The sequence below is a fragment of the Cladophialophora psammophila genome (genome assembly GCF_000585535.1).
Source record: "Cladophialophora psammophila CBS 110553 chromosome Unknown aczJe-supercont1.5, whole genome shotgun sequence".
NCBI lineage: Eukaryota > Fungi > Ascomycota > Eurotiomycetes > Chaetothyriales > Herpotrichiellaceae > Cladophialophora > Cladophialophora psammophila.
Window position 1 is genome coordinate 1654284 of NW_006912926.1, and position 14837 is coordinate 1669120.

At 51.7% G+C, this 14837-nt stretch overlaps 7 protein-coding genes across 7 annotated transcripts; 2 read left to right on the plus strand and 5 right to left on the minus strand.

The window, feature by feature from the left end:
* Nucleotides 1-456: 456 nt before the first annotated feature.
* On the plus strand, nucleotides 457-1872 carry A1O5_04243 (acetyl-CoA acyltransferase; the record flags this gene model as incomplete). Its single annotated transcript, XM_007744851.1, has 3 exons — nucleotides 457-1506; nucleotides 1585-1649; nucleotides 1722-1872. 3 exons carry the CDS (start codon nucleotides 457-459, stop codon nucleotides 1870-1872), a joined length of 1266 nt encoding a protein of 421 aa, XP_007743041.1.
* Nucleotides 1873-2362: 490 nt separating this feature from the next.
* A1O5_04244 (uncharacterized protein) lies at nucleotides 2363-3352 on the minus strand (the record flags this gene model as incomplete). Its single annotated transcript, XM_007744852.1, has 6 exons — nucleotides 2363-2449; nucleotides 2544-2801; nucleotides 2880-2904; nucleotides 2995-3027; nucleotides 3106-3118; nucleotides 3247-3352. 6 exons carry the CDS (start codon nucleotides 3350-3352, stop codon nucleotides 2363-2365), a joined length of 522 nt encoding a protein of 173 aa, XP_007743042.1.
* Nucleotides 3353-3813: 461 nt separating this feature from the next.
* On the minus strand, nucleotides 3814-5451 carry A1O5_04245 (beta-glucosidase; the record flags this gene model as incomplete). The annotated part of the gene is made up of 4 exons (XM_007744853.1): nucleotides 3814-3952; nucleotides 4030-4615; nucleotides 4671-5335; nucleotides 5384-5451. The coding sequence occupies 4 exons, from the start codon at nucleotides 5449-5451 to the stop codon at nucleotides 3814-3816; spliced, it is 1458 nt and encodes a 485-aa protein (XP_007743043.1).
* A 1242-nt stretch (nucleotides 5452-6693) lies between these two features.
* A1O5_04246 (uncharacterized protein) lies at nucleotides 6694-8491 on the minus strand (the record flags this gene model as incomplete). Its single annotated transcript, XM_007744854.1, has 2 exons — nucleotides 6694-7994; nucleotides 8044-8491. 2 exons carry the CDS (start codon nucleotides 8489-8491, stop codon nucleotides 6694-6696), a joined length of 1749 nt encoding a protein of 582 aa, XP_007743044.1.
* An 801-nt stretch (nucleotides 8492-9292) lies between these two features.
* Nucleotides 9293-9812, plus strand: A1O5_04247 (uncharacterized protein; the record flags this gene model as incomplete). The annotated part of the gene is made up of 4 exons (XM_007744855.1): nucleotides 9293-9330; nucleotides 9391-9448; nucleotides 9520-9612; nucleotides 9666-9812. 4 exons carry the CDS (start codon nucleotides 9293-9295, stop codon nucleotides 9810-9812), a joined length of 336 nt encoding a protein of 111 aa, XP_007743045.1.
* Nucleotides 9813-10013: 201 nt separating this feature from the next.
* Nucleotides 10014-11112, minus strand: A1O5_04248 (succinyl-CoA ligase [GDP-forming] subunit alpha, mitochondrial; the record flags this gene model as incomplete). The annotated part of the gene is made up of 3 exons (XM_007744856.1): nucleotides 10014-10611; nucleotides 10656-10786; nucleotides 10819-11112. The coding sequence occupies 3 exons, from the start codon at nucleotides 11110-11112 to the stop codon at nucleotides 10014-10016; spliced, it is 1023 nt and encodes a 340-aa protein (XP_007743046.1).
* Nucleotides 11113-12168: 1056 nt separating this feature from the next.
* A1O5_04249 (uncharacterized protein) lies at nucleotides 12169-14065 on the minus strand (the record flags this gene model as incomplete). Its single annotated transcript, XM_007744857.1, has 5 exons — nucleotides 12169-12814; nucleotides 12877-13344; nucleotides 13442-13462; nucleotides 13558-13837; nucleotides 13897-14065. 5 exons carry the CDS (start codon nucleotides 14063-14065, stop codon nucleotides 12169-12171), a joined length of 1584 nt encoding a protein of 527 aa, XP_007743047.1.
* Nucleotides 14066-14837: the final 772 nt, after the last annotated feature.

Sequence of the window (14837 nt, forward strand, 5' to 3'; positions counted from 1 at the left end):
TGGGCAAGTTGCTGGGTTTTGGGTGGTTGGCATCTGTCCGGCGGGGTGAGACTGTGTCCCAGCCAGCAGCTAAGCAACATCAGGAGTAGCTATGGATGGAGAGGGAGGGACCTGGTGGCGGCGATGAATTGAGGCAGCGACTGGAAGAGAGAGAGTGTGTGAGTGAGAGAGGGAGTACCCAGTACGAGGTACGGAGAGTGTGTGTGTGAGAGAGAAAGAGAAGGAGAAAGAACCCGGAACAACTGCCGGAAGCTGAAGACTCCGAAGATGCCGAGGCAACTTTCGACCGTCGTGATCAATTGCCGCTTTAAGCGTCTCGACAACCACCTGCATCGACCTTAAAATATTACTATTGTCCATACTTATACTTCTAGTGTGTACATATTTCCATACATTCTGTCTTCCTTTCCCTCCCTGTGTCGTAATCCGTGGCTTCTCTACTTCATACCCAGCACAATGAGCGCTCAAAGACGCCTCGACGCCATCTCGGGCCAGCTCTCCTCCACATCAACCACAACTCACTCTCCCGGCCTGCAGAAAATCTTAGAAAAGAATCCCGACGACATTGTTATCACATGTGCCACGCGCACTCCGCTGACAAAGGCCAGAAAGGGTGGACTCAAGGACACCGCCACCGACGAGCTCCTGATCCATGTGCTGAAAGCCATCAAGGACAAGTCCGGCATCGATCCTAACCTGGTCGAAGATGTCTGTGTGGGCAATGTCCTCCAACCCGCCCCAGGTTTCGTGGCCAGAAGTGCCGTTCTCGCCGCGGGATTCCCCGTCACCACAGCCACGAGCATCGCTTCGAGATTCTGCTCGTCGGGCCTGTTGAGCATCCAGACCCTTGCCAGTTCCATTGCCATCGACGCCATTGACGTGGGCATCGCCGTCGGCATAGAGAGCATGTCGTCCAACAGAGACGCCCCTCCGCCAATGAGCGACACCGTCATGTCCCACCCCATCGCCAAAGACAATGTCGAGCCCATGGGCTGGACGTCGGAGAATGTGGCCCGTGACTTCCACATCACGAGGGAGATGCAGGATAAATTTGCCGAGATGTCGCACAACCGCGCCGAAAAGGCCCAGAAAGAAGGCTGGACCAAGGACGAGATCTCCCCGGTCACGACCAAGTGGATCGATCCCAAGACCAAGGAGGCCAAGAGGGTCACGCTGGACAAGGATGATGGCATCAGACCGGGCACCACCTATGAGGGCTTGTCCAAGATTCGATCCGCCTTCCCGCAATGGGGACCGACCACTACGGGAGGCAATGCTTCCCAAGTCACCGACGGGGCAGCGGCCGTGCTGATGATGAAGCGGTCAACGGCCCAGAGACTGGGCCAGCCGATCATCGGCAAGTATGTCAAGAGCACCGTCGTCGGGCTCGAGCCACGCATTATGGGCATCGGCCCGAGTCTGGCGATCCCCAAGATCCTGCAGAAGACCGGCCTGAGCACAGATGACGTGGATCTTTTTGAGATCAACGAAGCCTTTGCTTCTATGGTGAGTTTTCTCCGGTGTTTTTCCATTTCTCAGCCAGGAAAGGCGGTCTGAAGCTAATTTCATGGGCTGGTGTAAAAGTATGTTTACTGCGTCAACAAACTCGGCTTGGATATCAACAAGGTCAACGTCCGAGGAGGTGCCATGTGAGTTTCCTCTCAACCCCCTTCTTTATTCTGAGGAATCGAGCCATAGACGCTAACGACCCATCCCTCCAGTGCTATCGGCCACCCCTTAGGCGCCACCGGTACACGGCAAGTGGTGACCCTGCTTTCAGAGCTGAAGCGGCGTAAGCAAAAGGTCGGTGTTACGAGTATGTGCATCGGCACGGGCATGGGCATGGCTGGTGTATTTGTCTCAGAAGCATAGATAGAATTCTCCCGGACGTTCGTTTACAGGGCCGACACAGAGAACGCACGCATGCTATCCATGCAGATAATCACGTATCGCGTTCAAGACTGGGCTTTCATGATGACTGGGCAATCGACCTACGCACGACCCGCATTGCACTGCATCCTTTTGCGTTTGCGGAAATGCGAACATCCGGCCAAGGACGTGAGAAAAACCCCGGTGCGATGGCGAAAATGACTATCAGGCGTGTGGACAACTGCCCCTGCAACCGGGGATACGAGACGGGTCTGGGTGGGAAGGAAGGAAGGAGTAAACAAGCATGAGGGTAAGCTTGAGCACCAATGGAGCGATGTTGTCGATACTGTCTCCCTTTCCCTGTCCTTAATCACGGTTGATTGCGATCGAGGAGCATTCACAGCATTTTGGGCTTTGCTCGACGACCACTTTGCCGGCGCTCTTTCCCGAGACCTCACAAAGCTCCCACCCCTTCAGACTTATTCATCCAACCTCATTTCTTCGATGGGGCTGCAGTGCCGTAGAACTGTTCTTTGTCCATTTGCATCTCGTCGTCCGCGACGCCAATGGTCGCGAAATACTGCCCAGCAGCGCCCCCCCGCGGGCGTCAATTAGCACACGAACCGCCTAGAAGACATACACCGACGATGAGAAGCTGGGGCGAGGCAACTTACAGCCATGGCCTTGCGGTTCGCCTCGGGATTCATCGGCTTTCCCTGCTCGTTCATGGTCGCCAGGAGCCGGAAGTAGTTGATGTAGAAGGCGGGCGTGTATGTGTTGAAGAACTTGGCTTCCTCGTCGTACGGGTTGCTGAATGTGTGCGGCGACCGCGGCGGCACCGTCACGAAGTCTCCGAGCTTTGCATCGACGGTTTGGCCGTTGAGGGCATGGAAGCGCAAGGTCCCTTGGGTGACGAGGAAGGTTTCGTCGTGCTTGAGATGGAAAGGGAGAGGTTAGCGGGACGTAGGGTGCTTGGTTTGGGATTGGGTTGAGTGGTGTTTGATATTTACCATTTCATGCCAGTGTGGAGGTGGCCTTGACGAACCAACGACGCCATCCGTCCATGTCAGCCTCACGGCCACGACCCAGAAAGATTTGCAGTTCCAGATTTTCTCTGATTCTTACCCTGAAGTATGCGGAGGAACCGTGAACTCGGCACTGGCGATTCGAGTCAAGGTCATATTCTCGACATCACATCCCAAAAGCCGTCGAAGTGGACGCCCCTCAAACACTCACCTGCCAATGCGATCTTGGGCATGTCAATCAGTACATTGCGACCCGAAAGAGCTCAGCTGGCGGTTAACACTCACTATCTGCACCGCAACATTAGCAGTTCATTCATTGTAAATCTGTGGCAGAATGAGATAGGACACAAACCTGTCCTCGAGCCGTCCTCCATGATTCGGATGGTGATGGTTCCAACCTTGAAGGTCTCGCCCGCCTTTGCAGGGACGAAGTTGATGGGCACCGTGGGCGTCTCCATAATGATTTTGTGAGAATGTGAAAAGACCTCCGAGGGTTACAGGGTATCTGTGCGATATTGAAGGGGGGGGAAGAGGAATTGTTTTTAAAGGCGAGGAAAATGCGAAAGTGAGACCGTCGGCCGCAGATTCTCGCAGAAGCCGATGCCGATTGAGGCCCGCCACGACTTCCAGCTGCCCAGCTACCCAAAACAGTCTACGCTCTCGACTCGAATAATACATAATGTTGCCAATGTCAGGAGATGTAGTTCCATAATAAATCATCAAACAGCCGAGCAAAGCACATCCACCGGTTGTCCGGTTTAACTGGCGTATCGGCAGTATATGATCCGAGTTCTACAGCAATCCCTAAATGCATCGTCTCCTGAAAATGTCGCAAAACTCCCGAGGTCTCATGCCATATTACAATGAATGGCTCTCCTGCTCTAGCACTCAAAGTATGGATCTGACAAACCGTCCCCATTCATATCTTGCCAACGTACTCGTCAAATATCTTCTTGATCTCCAGAGCACTCTTCTTCGGGTACCGTTTCTGATCGTTCTCATAGTCAACATAGGTGACCCCAAAGCGAGTCTCGTATCCTTCAGCCCATTCGAAATTGCTGTGCGTCCATGGGTTAGCATCAATGGGCCCTGCAAGCCGACATGGACAGACAAGGAAACGGTGGGGGAAACCTACTCCATGAGACTCCATGCCATATACCCACGACAATCACATCCATCCTCGGCCACGGCCTCTGCCATGCTGGTGATATAACTCCGGAAATACTCACACCGGAAGTCATCTTCGAGAATCTCGTCGCGCGACAAGTCATTCTCGCCCTTCAGACTCGTGCCATTCTCTGTCACGTAGATTTTCGGCCGTCCGTATCGATCACTCAGCCATTTCATCAACTTTCGAAATCCTGGAGCGTGCGGTCGGAGCCAGAAACTTTGTGTTTCAGGTCCGATGCTGTTGCCGTACTTGTCTTCCATGAGGATCTCCAAGTTGCCTGCGAAGTCGAGCGGGTCGGCGGGGCCTTCCTTGTGCTTGATGTAGTTGGCACAGTAGTGATTCATGCCATAGAAATCGTTCGAACCCTTCATGAGTTCGCTTTCTTCTTCGCTGAACTTGGGCAGACGGTCACCCAATTGCTTTACCATCGACTCTGGATAGTGCCCGAAATACACAGGGTCGGCGAACCAACAGATGGCGAACTCAATTTTGCGATCACATGCTTCCCGGTCTCGTTCGTCCTCAGGGTCCCATGGCTCGGTCCAGTCGCCTGCACCATGTGAGACTGATGTTGTTTCGGACAGTCAGAGCGGGAGGAAGCTTACCGTTCAAGGTGATTCCGATCTCTCCTCCATCTCGCGACTTGAATTCTTCTCGGTAGATCTTAACTGCAGTTGCATGTGCCAGCAGGATGTGATGGCCGACTACCCAAGGTTCGGTAGATCCGTTACCGACCGCACTCCTCTTCCTGTCACTGGAACGACCTGGGGCAAACACACCGGCATTGTATCCGAGAATGGCGCTGCAGAATGGTTCGTTGAATGTGATCCAGTGTTTGACCCGAGAACCCATGGCCTCGAACATGACTCGTGCATAGTTGGCAAAGTCGGCAACAAACCCGTCCTTGTTCAAGAACCCTCCATATCGCTTGTCGAGTTCGTCGGGGAGATCCCAGTGGAAAAGTGTGATGAAGGGCACGATTCCTGCCTCGAGGAGGTCATCAACAAATTTGACGTAGTATTGGAGCCCGGCCTCGTTGACTGGGTCATTCCGGCCACCTAGCGGAATGACACGGGACCAGGAGATGGAGAAACGATATGCTTTGGCACCAAGCTTCTTGAGCAACTCAATGTCCTGGGCTGTTCGATGGTATGAGTCGCATGCCACATCCCCGGAGCTGCCGTCAGCAATCTTGCCGGGGATTTTGCAAAAGCTATCCCAAATTGAAGGGCCTCGTCCATCTGCCGTGGCACCACCTTCAATCTGATATCTGCACCCCGTTAGTATGGGCATGTAGATTGGCAATTAGTATACGAACGCGGCAGTTGCAAAGCCCCAAAGGAAATCAGCAGGCAAACCTGCTCTAGGGGCGATGTCTTTGACCATGGCGGAGGTGGTCGACGAGAATCACCAGCTCTTTTCGTTTCTCTTTCACCGGATTGCGAGGGATTGAAGTAGATACAGGGAGACGAGAAAGTGGGTCGATTCGCGGGCTGACGGGCTCTAGTTTGGATGTATCAGCGTCTCAAGAAAAACTAGACTCCCGTGCTCAGAGCCTTCCTTGTAAGAAAACAGTGGACTCGAGGAGCAGAAGTGTCGCTTCTCTGGCAGGGACCATGGCTCGTATGATATTTGTACCCTTTTGCCGAGTCCGCCTCGCCGCCAGGGTGATCAAATGCCATGATTTATCCTGGTGGTAACCATTTTTTTTCGCTTCCAGAGTTGACGATGGAACGATCCACCGTCTTAGATGGATGGCATTTCTACCGGATTGGTTGCGGACTGATGCTGTCCGGCAAATGTCCTGTTCACCCAAGATGCCGAACTTTAGCCTGACAGCCTGTAGGCGCGCCGTGGCAAACCGCAGTTATCGATCCATCCTCACGGTTGCTCTTCGGTTCCTTTTGGGCCTGTCAGTGTTCGCCACAAAAGATGGTGGAGATATGGGCAACTTGTGGCCAGCACATTGGTTTGCGTACCTAGTCGACCTCGTATTCGAAGAGGGGGAAGTGCCCGTGTCGGATCAGACACGCCTCTGTCAGATTCACATATAGAAGAAATGAAGAGACGAAGAATGGTTCTGATTCTCTTGACTTTGGCTGTGCCGACCCTTGGATTGACTGGCCTGCCGTCGACCACACTGGCATATAAAACACCATGCGACACAGCTCCTGCCGAGTGTCGCCCTACAATTCCTGTGAATTGACAGAGGAAGCAACTAAAAGACGCCGAGCGCCTAAAAACTCTGTCACATGAAGCCTTGCATTGCGCCATCCAGAAGGAGCCTCAAGCCCAAGAACACGCCGCTGGGAATAGAAAAGGGCCGTTGTGCTAAAGCAGTTCCTTGCAGATGTATCAACCTACTGTACATTCCATTTCCCTTCCCCATACCCTGGTCACAATGCTGCTGAGCACCCTCCAGACCCTCCAATGCTCCATATCCCAAGCTCGCTTGCAACAACCTCGTGCTAGTTTTGACGGGGTTGCATATCCGGGACATCTCAATCTAGTCTAACATTCCAAGTCGGATTTGCTCCAGCTCAGCCCATCCACTGCGTTTAACCAATGACCCATGCCAAACCATGACTTACCACCGCCTGAACAATGCGGGCCTGTAAATCAGATGTCTCAATCATCCTCATTCCCAGGTTCCTCCATCCGCCAAGTGATAAAGGCAGCTGCCAGCGCCCCAAGCCCGCCAATCCTCAGAGTCCATCCCACACTGACATCTCCTGGCTCGTTTCGTGGCTTCTGAAGCAGTTTGAAGATGGCGCTGCTAATCAATGTTGCCAGAATTTGTGGAGCACTGATAGCAACATTGTGAAGTCCAAGGATAATACCAGCTTGATCTTCTTCATCTGTTTCTTTATCATCAAGGTCTTCAAGATCTTCTCCATTTATGAGTCTCTGCCGCTGTCTCTTTCGCCTCGCTTCATCACGTTGTGAAATGTCTGCGGAGATCAATGCAAACGGAGCCCACAATGTCAATGACCAGGAGATTCCGACCAGAGCAGTCATAATTGATGCCGCCAGGGGTGTCGATATGAACACAGTACTCCACATGCAGAGCGTGAAGAGAAGCTGAGAGATTAGCCACGCTCGTCGCAATGTCAACCCTGGAATTTGCATCCTATCCAAACAGTGTCTAAAAATGCCAGAATTGCGAGTGGACGATGTGCTCGCGACAGGATTCGAGAGCGGCCGATTGAGTGACAGACTGGTCTGAGACCGACTGAGTGTAGGGCGCTCGCCCCACGGAAATTCCCGTGATCTCGTGCCGATAGGCGAAGTCGGAGTGATTGGTCTCGCAAAATCTTCGGCGTCATCTGTCGTTTTGTGTTTGTACGTTGGTACAACTAAGAAGGGCAAGATTATGTTTGACGCAAACGATACGATCGCGTAGGTGAGGAGTGCAAGTGTTCCTACTCGAGTAGCCTTGCCCCAAAACTGCTCTACCTCATCATCCGAAAGACCAGGCTTCAGATGGGGGTCAACGTATAGTTGACCAATATAAGTCGTAATGTAGAAGAGAAAAGGAAACCAGCCTAGCCAGTGGAAGAATTGTATTTCGCAGACCTTGCGGACTTGAGGCGGCAGTCGCTTGATGGAACTGAAGACTTGTCTGAAGAAGGACAGCAAACCCCCCGATTCGTAATCGGCCTTCGACGGGGGATCAAGTTGTGGGTTCCGCTCCTTGATGGCGAGGATACTGATCAAAACAGTCGAACTTAACGCAATGGATGCTAGGACAACCAGGACCTTGAATTGAGTGTTTCCAAAGAAGCTGAAATATCGTGGCAGATTCAGGTATCCAAAGATGTAGCCGAACACATTCCCAATGCCTGTCATGCGTGAAGCCCATGCATTGGCCGACTCTTGTTGATGAGAAGGAGCGTTGTCGACAATAAACGCGCGAATTGCGGCTTGTACTGGGAGGGTGTTAGATATGTGGGAGAAAGGCCCTCAGAATGAACTTACCGGTGTTGATGCTAAAGTCCAGACACCACATCATGACTGTGGCAAGGACGATAGTTCCAGTCTTGTAGCCCCCGGCATACTGTGCATCTGCGTCAAGTCCTCCAACGACCCGGATGATGTCTCGCGCATATGCAAGGATCATCGACGAAGCAACAGTGCCCAGGGTCCCGGCGATCATGAAGGGCTTCCTTTTCCCCCACGAGACTCGGCATCGATCGCTTAGAATTCCGATGTATGGCTGAACAAGTGACCCGGTCAAGGGGCCTGCAAGCCAAACGAATGCGAGCAAGGCTTTGCTCATTCCAAGAGAGAGCAGATATGGGGAGCCATTGGAGAGTTCAACGGACCAGACTATCTGAAGGCCCCCAATGCAAATCGTGAGAAAGGCGAGGTACAGGGTATCTTTGGACTCCACTATGGACTCTTCATAGTCAATCGCCTCTGACATTGTTCGCTCATCCGAAAGGAGTCCATCCTCTGGTTGGCGTGGCTCCTCCGAATGGCGTCTCTGCTCCAGAAGTGGTTGTTCGGGGATATCGTCATTTTTGTTCGAGTTTTTGGCTTCTCGAATGAGCGGGGAGCGCTCGCTGCTATCTGAGCTATGATCACTACGGGTCATGAATATGTCGGCGGAGACTATTAAAGGGTGTGAATGTCTTGACGACAGACGGAAAGGAAGTCGTCAGGGAGCACGTGCCAGAGTTGCACCGATGTCTTCGAATGTGAATTTTAAGGGGTGGGTTCCTAATCGTACTGTGATTCGGGGTGTCGCTCACACCATCCTTTTCAAGGATAGTTCAAAATAACAGAGTTGAAGAGGAGAGAATGAATACTTGAGACAGATAAATGTTCGTTGAAGGTCGTCAGATGGGAAGAAGGTCATATGTACTCTTCACACCTCAGGAATTGGATCATCAGACCAAGGTCATACGAGGACTTGGGGACTCGGAATGGAAAATATTTGTTCCGTCGGAATTCCGCATCTCGAGCTGCCCCGATGCTGGCCGCAGGAACACCTCAGCTTAAAGGTTCAACCTGTTAAGGAAGCGCACGTCACTCCTGTGCAGCCCAAAGACCTTTAAAGAGTAATACCTCCATCTAAGAAATCGCCATCGGACCTGTCGCACGGGGCGTGTCGCACGGTATATCCTCGAGTGACTGTCCACCACGTCAAACGGGCTATTTAGTGCCGACAGGGAGCGCGAAGTCCTGCATTTCGGTTCCAGCACGTTGAGACAAACAGCTCATTATGAAGCCAGTCGTATCCGCCTTGAACGCATGGAGCTGGTCAGTCTTTCGACCTTCGTCGATATTTGTGTGTGGTGCGGACTACTGACCCTTTGACAGCACGGTTCTCTCGGTCTTCGCCATTGTCATCCTCTCCATTGTAGGGGGCCTGTTTGCGGTACGAGTGTTGCCCGCCATACACCAAGCACGATTCGAGTGAAGTTCATACTGATTGCCTGGGGCGTACAGACAGACCATCACTCGATGATGGGGTTAGAAGGAGATCCTGAAGACGGTGGAGCGGTCGCAGGCTCTATATTTATTGCAGTGGCGGTTTATGCTGTGAGTCTCCATCCTCTGGACCGCTTGTTAAGGTGTTCGATATTGACTTGCAGGCCAGGCATTCTTGGTATTCTGTGGCTTTCAAGCTTGGCTGCATGTTCGGGCGAGTCGGCGGGGCGCTATATCACTGTGATCATAACGGATTCTCTGCGATAAAGGAGAAGATACTCTCCGAAGAGCTGGGCAGACTGACGGCGTAGATGGGAGGGATCATGCGTTTTAGAGGGCCCCAAGATCAGGGCAGCCCCTGTACAAGAGCTGAACATTCACGGCTCATAGGGCATGCGGCCATGTAGAATGTTATCACATGCGCTTTATTTGTGGTATCAAAATACATGCGTGCACCCCTTGAAGACTCGAGTGTCCCTCCTCACCGAACATCTTATCTGAAGGCCTTCCAATCAGACCAGATCCCGGTTGACGAACTGTGCATGCAATGACTTGCCCAGCATGGCTGGATTCCTCTCCACGATCACTCCAGCAGCTTCCAATGCCGAGATCTTTGATTCGGCACCACCTTTTCCTCCACTGACAATAGCACCAGCATGTCCCATTCGGCGTCCTGGAGGGGCAGTGATACCGGCAATGAAGCTGACTGCGGGCTTGTTCTTCTTGTTCTCGCTCTTCAGGAACTCTGCCGCGTCCTCCTCGGCGCTCCCTCCAATCTCACCAATCATGATGATACCCTCTGTTTCGTCGTCTTCCATGAAAACACTCAGGCAGTCAATAAAGTTGGTGCCGCTGAATGGATCACCTCCGATACCCACGACCAAAGATTGTCCGAGACCTGCTTGGGTTGTTTGATTGACCGCCTCGTATGTCAGTGTTCCCGATCTTGATACGATCCCAATTCTTCCTCGTTTGTGGATGAATCCTGGCATGATGCCGATCTTGCATTGGCCGGGCGCGATGATTCCAGGGCAGTTGGGACCGACCAAACGTGTCTTGCTTTGGGTTTTTAGCGCGTCGGTGACCTTAAGCATATCATGTTGGGGAATTCTGAAGTTTGTCAGTAAGTGAAATCTGTATAAGAGCCTCCTTACCCTTCAGTAATGCAAACCACCAGCGGTATTTCAGCTTCAATAGCTTCCATGATACCAGCTGCTGCTACCGGAGGCGGTACGAATATGACACTTGCAGTAGCTCCTGTCTCTTTTACACCCTCGGTAACATTCTTGAAAACGGGTAGACCGAGATGCTGGGTACCGGCCTCTGCTTGCGGTCAGCATGTTGTATCTTTGCAAGAAGCTGATGGGGAGGCTCGCTTTTCGGGTTCGTTCCACCCACAACCTTAGTGCCGTACTCAATTGCCTGTTGAGCATGAAATGTGCCCTGCTTCCCCGTGAAACCCTGAAAGAGGACTTTCGTGTCCGCGTGGATTCTCAAGTTATTCCGCGTCTGAGTATAGGGTGAACCCGACGAGACTGTGGCATAGCTTCTTGACGTAGTGCTAGTCGCAGATCGCAGCGCCCGAGGAGCGCAGGCCTTAAATGCCTGCATCTCTGGCGACGGCTTTAAGAGCAAGAGCTAAGTCTGACTGAAAGCCGAATGATGGAAGAATTCAAGCACCTGCGTCAATTGATCGATATCGAAGTTCCATCTTGCGGAGTTGCAAAGCTCCTGGCCCGCTGAGCGCGCCGAGTGTCATTTGAAAGTGTCATTTGATACAACGGCGGGGCATAAACCCAACAACAGCATTTTTCTTTGATACGCAAGATACGCAACAGCCAACTCTCGCGCTCCTAACAACCAACAACCCATGTCTATTGACGAAAGATCAAGTGCAATGGATGTGAAGAACTCATTAAGCATCGCCATCTATCACATCAAAAGAGATTATACCATCAGATGCGCTGCCTCTTCAAGCCATGTTTCAAGCCCATCATCAGCGTTAGTCAAGTCAAAACCTCAAACGGACGATATGTCTCACCGTGCAATATCAACAGCCTCGAGGTAATGAAAGGCTGCACAATCCAGAGTCATTTCCCTCCAACCCCCTAAACAGAGCTGTCCATGTCTAAAATCAACTCCCCCGTCAGTTAATTTCTGAATTAAATAACCAGCCTATGTCTTACAACGGTGAAAATATTCGAAACATCCCCGACTTCCTCCGGGAAAGTGAATTCCAGCTCTTCCCATGCTCTTGGAATCGCCTGTCCCTGTCATGATGCAAAGGATCCGAGGGGCTTGGGAGCATCACCAGAGGTTGCAGGTTTAATCCTATGGTTGGGATGCAGAAAACCAAGACAGACTACTTCGACAGCCCACATTATCAACTGTGTTGGGATCATGTGGAAACTGGCAGCACCGCCAGGTGGCTGATTGCCCAACGGTCCCATCTGATCTTTATACTGCGGAAATTCAACTTTGACTCATCTCTCATTGACCATTCTAGAACTTCGAATTGCTGGCTCCAACGCATCATTTCTTGCAGTTGTGTTGTTGGACAAACCTCGCCAATCTCATATCTTAGTCTTTCCGACATGTCTGCTTTAGGCTCTTCCTGCGACCCCTCTTAGTCGACAGCAGCAGCAACAGCCTGCAACTTTTCTCCGGTTAGGCGGACACAGCCGCTCTCTTGTTGTCCAAGGCGTGCTGTTTCTGCCACTTACGTGCGTACCGAACTCCAAAACCGTGGTTGAATACCTCTCGAATCTCTTCCAGAGACATACCTTTGGTTTCCGCGAAGCAGAAGACAGCGAACAAGAACCCCAGAAAGCAAATGGCTGCATAGAAGCCAAATGCGCCGCTGGGGCTCAAAGATTTCATCATCGACAGAAAGGTTGAGGCAATGATGATATTGGTCCCCCAGCAGGTAACAGTCATGACCATGGTTCCCATGGCACGAACCTCAAGTGGAAGACGCTCCGCCCCCATCCAGGAAACAGGGGCAACGCCAGTGCCAAAGAAGCCCACGTAAAAGATGATTGTGACGAGTACCAAAATGCCAGCCCAGTTTACGTTGTTGATCTCGAGTGTAAGATCCTTGGAGTTGATTGGAATATAGTGGAAGGCAACGGCTGCGAGCACAAGACTGAGAGACATCCCCAGGACGGTAAAGATGAGGATTCTCCGCCGGCCAAAGCGGTCGACAATGATCAGGTTGATGCAACATCCCAAAAAGTTGCAAGCCCCGACCACAATTGAGACAGCAACCGGCTTGTTGAAGCCGACAAGGGCAAACAGCGTGCCGCTGTAGTACCTGCAGGACGGTTATATGAGATTCTTGCACAACAAGATATGGGAAGGGCCTGAAAAACTCACATCAGTGTATTGAACCCGCAAAGTTGGCTTACTCCCATCACGCAGCACGCTGTCAGCATGGCACGAAAATTGGCGGGAACTATGTGCAGCTGTCTGTATGACCACCAGAGCGACTTGTGAGCCATCAGCTCAGTGGCCTGATGCAGATCTTGCTGGATAGCTCGAATCTTGTCCTGACGCTGTTCTGTGGTCGAATTTGGATACAATCTAGCCAGCACGGTATCGGCCTGCCCAAGTTCTCCGTGCGCTACCAGCTGCCGAGTGCTTTCCGGACACCAGGGGAGGAACAAAGCCAGCGCGATGGCAGGAATTGCTCCAATAGCAACAACGTATCGCCAGCCGGAAGATTTGACCTCGGCGAACCCAGCTCCAATGCAATACGCAATGAATTGTCCGCCTGTGATGTTGCAGGTTTGCATAGTGATCATACGACCGCGATACTTCGCTGGAGCAATTTCGGAAATGTACCTGTTCGTATCTGTTAGCCCGTTCTACGGTTGAGAGACGTGCACTGGGAGGCCTTCGCCAACCAGGAAAAAATTGCTGAAAAGGATGAAGAACCTACAGAGGTACAACCATTGCCGCACTCCCTGATTTGTCGTCAGCATCAAATCATGGACGAGGAGAGACAGAAGCTTTGGACCAGAGCACTGTCAATACGAATACGGGTCTTCGAGAAACTCACCAACGCCTAGCCCAACGATGAATCTTCCTACAGTCATTTGAGCGACGCCAAAAGCTGCAGCTTGGAGAATGGCGCCGACGACAAAGACTCCGCAGCCACAATAAATGGAGATCTTGCGGCCATAGCGGTCTGCGGTCAAACCGGCGAATATTGCACCAATAAATGCTCCTCCGCTGGTTATTGAGGTGATGAGTTCCTGCTCGCTCGATGATAAATCGTGCCCCAAGTCATCGCCAATTGTAACAAGCACGCTAGAAATATAACCGGTATCATATCCTGAAGAAAGTCAATGAACAGGAGTCTTTATGCCCGAGGGCTGTGCGAATATATCCTACCGAACAAGAAGCCGCCAACAGAGACGCAGATGGCAATCAGCCAAACAACCTTGGAGGTTTGTGTGTCTTCGATCGTGTTGAGAGCTGCGATCTCCTTGTCGAGCACATCCTCTTCGTGGAGGATGGTTTCGGCGCCCTTCTCGATCATCTCCTTCTCGTGTGGGAACATGTTTTTGGACTTGAAGAAATCGACAAGCAACGATAATTCCGAAGCCGGCACAGATCTCTAGAATCCTCTAATACTGAGACCAAAGCCGCCCGGGAAGTCGATGCGGGCAAGAAAAGGCAATGGCTCTGCGACAATCACTCCTTTATATCATTGTCGAACATCTACTACATCTCGTGTGGCGTTCCCCACGGGGGCTCAAAACCGGGCTTGTCGTTGGAGCATGTATTACCCACATCTCAACCCAGCACTTGTTGGCATCCGACTTCGACAATCGACATTTATGGCTCACGATTAGCGCAATATCATTGGCGGGGACATATTCCGCCAGACCCACGGGTGAATCTACGAAGCTTGATTCGGAAGAAAGATTCCTCATACAGCACCATACCTCACCTGATTCAAGGGTCCGGCTGCATGACCAGTAGCTAAGCCTTATCTTGTACCTGGCGAGGTGGCTGAAATGATAGCAGATGCTACTGGTGATGGACAATTGAACCCCATATCCATCAAGAGAATATCCAAGAGACGGGTCTCAGGATACTTGGACCTCGGACAATCGTGCCCACTCAAATTGTGGGTTGTCAAGTGTTAGCATATATGAATACGACTAATACTTTGCCGGTACCGATGCTCTCAACCTTAAAGAGGTTACCGAACCAAACTCCGCACCGGAGACTCGCCGTAATGATACTTCAACACGAAAGAAAATCATGGTTGTTGCGGGCAGCCTATTCATCTTCCGCACACTTACTAGGCTACTTCAACAGGTGAC